The 5,728-nt window shown below is 36.7% G+C and overlaps 1 protein-coding gene across 1 annotated transcript; it reads right to left on the minus strand.

The window, feature by feature from the left end:
* Positions 1–2,619: 2,619 nt before the first annotated feature.
* atp5mea (ATP synthase membrane subunit ea) lies at positions 2,620–4,640 on the minus strand. The gene is made up of 4 exons (XM_080530457.1): positions 4,527–4,640; positions 3,774–3,828; positions 3,568–3,666; positions 2,620–2,702 (listed from the first exon to the last, which is right to left on the minus strand). The coding sequence occupies exons 1-4, from the start codon at positions 4,560–4,562 to the stop codon at positions 2,680–2,682; spliced, it is 213 nt and encodes a 70-aa protein (XP_080386583.1). The 5' UTR covers positions 4,563–4,640; the 3' UTR covers positions 2,620–2,679.
* Positions 4,641–5,728: the final 1,088 nt, after the last annotated feature.

The following is a 5,728-nucleotide window of genomic DNA, read 5'->3' on the forward strand; positions in this document are numbered from 1 at the left end:
GAAACCGTGTTTGAATTTCTTCAAATACTTTGAGCATTTGCATTTTTTTACTATTCCGTTGGCTCTATTGTGCCAGGCAAACTCGATCAAGCACAGCAAAGTATTTCAAACTATTTCATGCTTTTTGAACCCAGATCTGGAAGCCAGTGGCCTTGACTCTGTCCATCTAATGCTACACTACTGAGCCTAATCACTGGATCCATGGAATCTCCAAGTGTTCTGAACAAAGGAGAGCATAGGCGAGAACAGCCCCTGAGACAATGGGCAAACTACTGTATGCTTTTCATAGATGTAATCAGTTGTAAATACTCTTCTTGTGTATATATATATAAATAATGCTGTATTATATTTTCAGATGATTAGTACTGTAGATTATATTGATTCTGCTTCCTCTATGTTTCAGTTCTGACACAATGGCAAGATGGTAAATAGTATATACCCCTTATTAACAAGTTAATAATTTGTGCTTGTACTTTCCAATGTCTGATTTCAATCTAATTTAATTCTGAACAAGCTTTCTTTTTCTCATGACTCAAACACATCTTTCATATTGAACATGGCCAAAAGTCCTGGGGGGTATTTACCTTATTTAATTGCAATACAATTTATTTGTGGGGACACTTTGCTTTTCATTCCATCAATTGCTGTTGGAATACATATTTAAAAGTAGATTTAAATGTACTTTAGAACCAGGATTCTGAAGCTTGTCTCTGTATGTGCTCTGTATACAATGACCAAAATAAAGCAAATGTATTTTTATGGATGAGTTTTGTCTAATTATATCTAGTTTGTTGTAGAGGTTTAGAATATAGAAAACATCATCTGTAAAAATGTAAATTCCGTCAATATGTACTTGGATATTGCTAGTGGCTGGGTTAAGTGGACAGAATGTGGACAGAAACAACCAGTATGTGTAAAACCTTTACTCGTCCCGGGAATGTATGCATTGTCTAAATATTTGTTCCAAAGTATTGCGTGCACCTTTATGACTCCATTGTCATCTCAGGGCTGTCTGGTTGGTGACTCATCTGATATAAATAAGTAGTTAAAGCCTCTTATCCAACACCAACAAACTCTCAGCACTTTCCACCTGTCTCTGGCCACTGTGCATGTTAAGTTTCAAGATAGATCAGCAGAATGGATAGGGTGTTGGTCTTAATTTGAAATATGAATAAACATCTTTCTTTCTGTTGCTTATGCGACTACAGTTGTCTCGTCACTACAATTTGTTGGGGATGACAATGGACAGAGGAGCCAGCTAAAGCACAACCAGTACAGATCTGGATCCAGGCTAGAGAAGTGTTCACTCTGCACTTTCTCCTATTGGCCACTGACCTGAATCCTGGGATTGATGCTAAACCAGGCCTGGATTACACTCTAACCCTTCTTCCTGTCATCTCCAACTGAAGGGCAGGGAACACCTGAGACATAGAGCTACGTAGGTCTAATTCAATCAATTGCAGATGAGGGCAGATTCAGTCTCTCTGCATCCCTTTTCCTGAAGTGTGTACAGTATGTGTGCACTACCCAACATGGATTTGAAAGCATATGATTGGTTTCCACCACCTCTCTTACAACAGTCGATTTCTTTGAAATCTAGATAGGGGAGTGCTGTCCTGCAGCCATGGCCCTATCTGATAAAGAAATGAAATGACAAAAAAATACAATGTTAGTGAATATGCTTGAACCGCTTTGTCTTCATCTGCACTTATTGAACTGGAACCCTTATCTCCCTTTACACCATTCAAGACAACACAGGGAGTTCCTGAGCTGACACAGAATATCCGAATGTGAATGAGTCTCTTAAATTAAAGCGGAAATTTACTCAAAATAGGGTAAATTCAGAAAAAGCTTTGGAAAAAACTCCCAGAGCCCATCATTGAGATTGTCCCAAAAGCGAAAATATGATTACTTTTTGCTTACAAGCCTCATCGATATCCTAATGATAAGTTTATACTTACCACTTGAAATGTTTTTCCCAAATTCCCAAAGCGTGTGAATGGGTGAAGAGGCTATTGTAAAGCGCTTTGGAATAAGGCGCTATATGCGTCAAGAGTCTGGTGAAAAGGTCTGCATGTTTGCAATTCTCAAGTCGCGCAAATGACCAAAATGCTTCATTTATTTTTTATGAGAAAAAAAAGTAACAAATAGGTTTTAGGATCACAAAATATTTATAATATGTGAATTTGAATCACTGTATCATCTGCCGTAGGCTACTGGGTAAGTGATACATGGCTTGTAAACAAACTTTGGTTTTAGGACATGTTCAAAACCAAGGACTTTGTGATCATCTAATTATGTGTAGTTATGGTTTTAGCCTGTGGATATTTTATCAGCATGTTGTGATGTGCTAAACATGATGTTCCTTCTTAGCTGTTAGGTACTAGCAGCTGTTTTGCGTGTGTTTTGATTCAGAGCGAGTTTCTCCGGTATTTGGTTTGAGGTGTAGTAAGTAATGCAACAGATGCTAACACTACCTAGCCTGTATTCCCCTCATCTACAGTGACTAATAAACTGTTATGGAAGTAGACAATTAAGAATGTAGAGGACACCATGAAGGAAACAGGTTTAGTTACTACATTTACAAATAACACGTTACTAATTCAGTCATAGGCTACATGAAAATAATTCTGTTATTTTATTATAGTTCAGAAATGACAGAGCGGATTCAGTGGAAGATCATTTCAGGATAGATTCACTGGCTGTGGAAAGAAAAGAAAAGAACGAAAGGTTGCAGATTAGAAATAAAAGACACATATCACTATGAATACAATACCTATAATTGACCTGTATGGAATTCATTGGATCATTTAAACATGATCTCAGTCGTATGTGGTATCATAGACATTAAGTTGTCTAACAGTTTTTTCCCCCAATTGCTTTGACACAAAAAAAATCTAAAAATGCATATTTCAAAACTCTGACCACATTTTCAATTCAAGAGACACATACATCACTTTTTGACAATTAAATCATGGTCACTGAAATACGTTCTAAAGGCAATAGTCACAGTACTTTGACCATGAATTCATCCAACTGTAAAGTAGCCTACTTTTCAGTAAAAAGTTCAGTAATTACAATAAACTTGTAATCACTGAACTATTTGGTGGAATTCCTACAGCACAAATACTGTTCAATACTAATTGGTGACTGATGGCAGCATATTACCTGTAGACACCGACACTGAGACCATAATACTGTAAAATGTACACACTCACTGCAATGTAAGTGGCTTTGGATAAAAGCGTCATATAGACACGACTTTACAAATTTGAATGAGGCTGTCACATGGAGTGCTTCAAGACTATGAAACATTATATGTTTTTTCCTTCATATAGCCTACTGTAGCTCTACAGGGCTAGTATTGACTGAAGTCGTTTTTTTAAACTTTAGACAGGCTATGTAGAGTTGTGTGTGGTTTTGAAAGTTTAGTACATCCATATGAAATTAGTATTAAAGTGATTAAAAAACATTTAATTTGAAAGTAACACAACACAGGATTAATTTGATCAAAATCAAATGGTGTGAGAAACTGTCCCCCTGCTGATATTGTGAGGGATTGTGTACCTTCTTCAAGCAGTTTAGCGATGCGGTCATTTTCCTCCCGGACTTTCTTCTCTGCCTCCTCAACCCTCCTCTCTTCCTCACCGATTGGCTTCAGATAGTCTGGATGGGAACAACAACATTAATTAATTAATCTCCCACACCACAGGAACACAAATATGCCTGGCTAAATAAATAATAACATATTCAACTTGAATAGGGTAATTTACCAAGTCTCTGTTTGCCATAGAACATGCCGAGGAACAATGCTGACCATCTGGCCGTCTGAAATACACAAGGTGAAATGATTTGAGTTGTCCTGCTCAATCTGAGGGAGAGGGGGTCAACCATACTGTACTTCAATTGGGGTGCTGGTCTATAAGGAAATGTATGGTTTAAGGCTATGTGATTAAACTTGAATGAAGTGTGTAGGCCCACAAGTGCTGGGCTAGAACAGAAATGTGTATGTGTCCCAGAAATAGAATAGAAAACACTTATGACGGATGTCAGATATACAGAAGCTTGTAGGGTTTATTTTGGCTAACTCTGTGCTTGATGTCGCTAGCACGCTAGCACTGGTCTAATGCTCTGACCTTGCAATACCAAATAGCTGGATTAGCCTATCAAAGCTAGCTAGCTAGCTATTAAACAGTCTAGGTAGCTACTAGCTAGCAAGTAATATAGAAGGCATTCCATTGCAATGTGTCAGATAGCTAATTACTAACAGTAGCACGCCTGGTCACTGACATCTTTCAAGAAAGCTACCAATCCCCTCTAACTAGGTAGTCTGGAAGACTGAACCAGTCATTCAATGTCATCTGGATGGCAACTAGCTAGCCAGCTAACATTAGCTACGTCTACCAGCTAGACGTCTGCTTTCGCCAGGTCAAAATGCGAGACTATACTTTTAGCATGCATGGACATACATTAAATAATAATATAATATATGGTTGATTAAAATAAATATAGTTAGCTACGTTTACCTTGATAAGTGGGGACACTGCGACAGGAGGCACCATGTTTGCTGTCAGATGAGGAAGAAGCTAGGACGAAATGTAGATCACAGATCAAATCGAACCGCTTTTCTTTCAGCTTTGTCTGATTTTTGGGTGGATATGTCTGAATGGTTGTGACGTATTCGTTTTTCATGTTATTAGAAATAAGAAGTTTATTTTTGCTTGATTCGTAATTGTATTTTCTTCATTTACAAAAGAACAAACATAATAAGGTGTGTTACTTTTGGAATACAGGCTACAGGTGCAATACATTGTGTTTTCATACGAAATACAAATATTTATTATATCTTACTTTATCATATCATTAGGTAAATTAGATTTTTCAGTGGACCCACATTTTCAATCCCCAAGTTTGAAACTGCTGCCTGCTGTGGCAGGCTACATGGTATAATGTTGGATGATTTTTTTATCTGAAATCATGACAGTGCATTCATCACTCACACCCTCACATCATTCACACCTTCATTCATCATCACACCCTTTATGACTCCTACATTTTCGAACCTTTTTTTAATACATATTTTTATACATTTTTTACATGTGTGTGTACAATCTAGACATTGAGTCATTTAAAGGAACAGAATGTAACTTCTGCACTTTGCTCACCTCTGTGGCCACACAGAAAATGTAAAATAGAGCCAACCAAAACGTTAACTGATACAGTAGCCTATATAAAGACCAGTGCTCAACCCACACCATATTTTGAAATGTGAGTTTTAGAAATGTGTGATTTTGTGTTTAATGTGATTTATAAATGCACATTTCAGAACTTTGTGCTCAATTTTACATCAAAATAGAAGATTACAGAAAACTGAAACTGGATAATAAAAAAATAATTATAGCAATTAAACAAAAAAAAACTTTTCAGTTCAGTTCACATACAATTCACAAATGTACTAATCATTTGTTCACAAATAAATCACTGTTTTAGAAATACATACGTGATCGTATCATGGATATTTAGAGCTTAAAGATTAAAACAATCATATACTGTATCATTTGCTTGTTATTCGGGAAAAGGTTGTGGAGGCGAGTATATGAACTATATTGTTGTCATGAGAAATAACCCACATACATATCATTTAACATATAGAATAAATAAGATAAAGACAACAAACCAACATACAAGGTAGGTGCAGCATCACTCAGTAAAAAGGGCACAGTAGTTT

The sequence above is a fragment of the Nansenia antarctica genome (genome assembly GCF_963989245.1).
Source record: "Nansenia antarctica genome assembly, chromosome: 4".
NCBI lineage: Eukaryota > Metazoa > Chordata > Actinopteri > Argentiniformes > Microstomatidae > Nansenia > Nansenia antarctica.

Excerpts from the sequence above, each read along its gene's own strand:
- atp5mea (XM_080530457.1), bottom strand. The coding sequence starts at position 4,562 with ATGGTGCCTCCTGTCGCAGTGTCCCCACTTATCAAG. Across the intron at positions 3,667-3,773 it reads CTATGGCAAACAGAGACTTG|ACTATCTGAAGCCAATCGGT; the intron begins GTAAATTACCCT and ends GTTCCCATCCAG. Across the intron at positions 2,703-3,567 it reads CGCTAAACTGCTTGAAGAAG|CCAGTGAATCTATCCTGAAA; the intron begins GTACACAATCCC and ends TTCTTTCCACAG.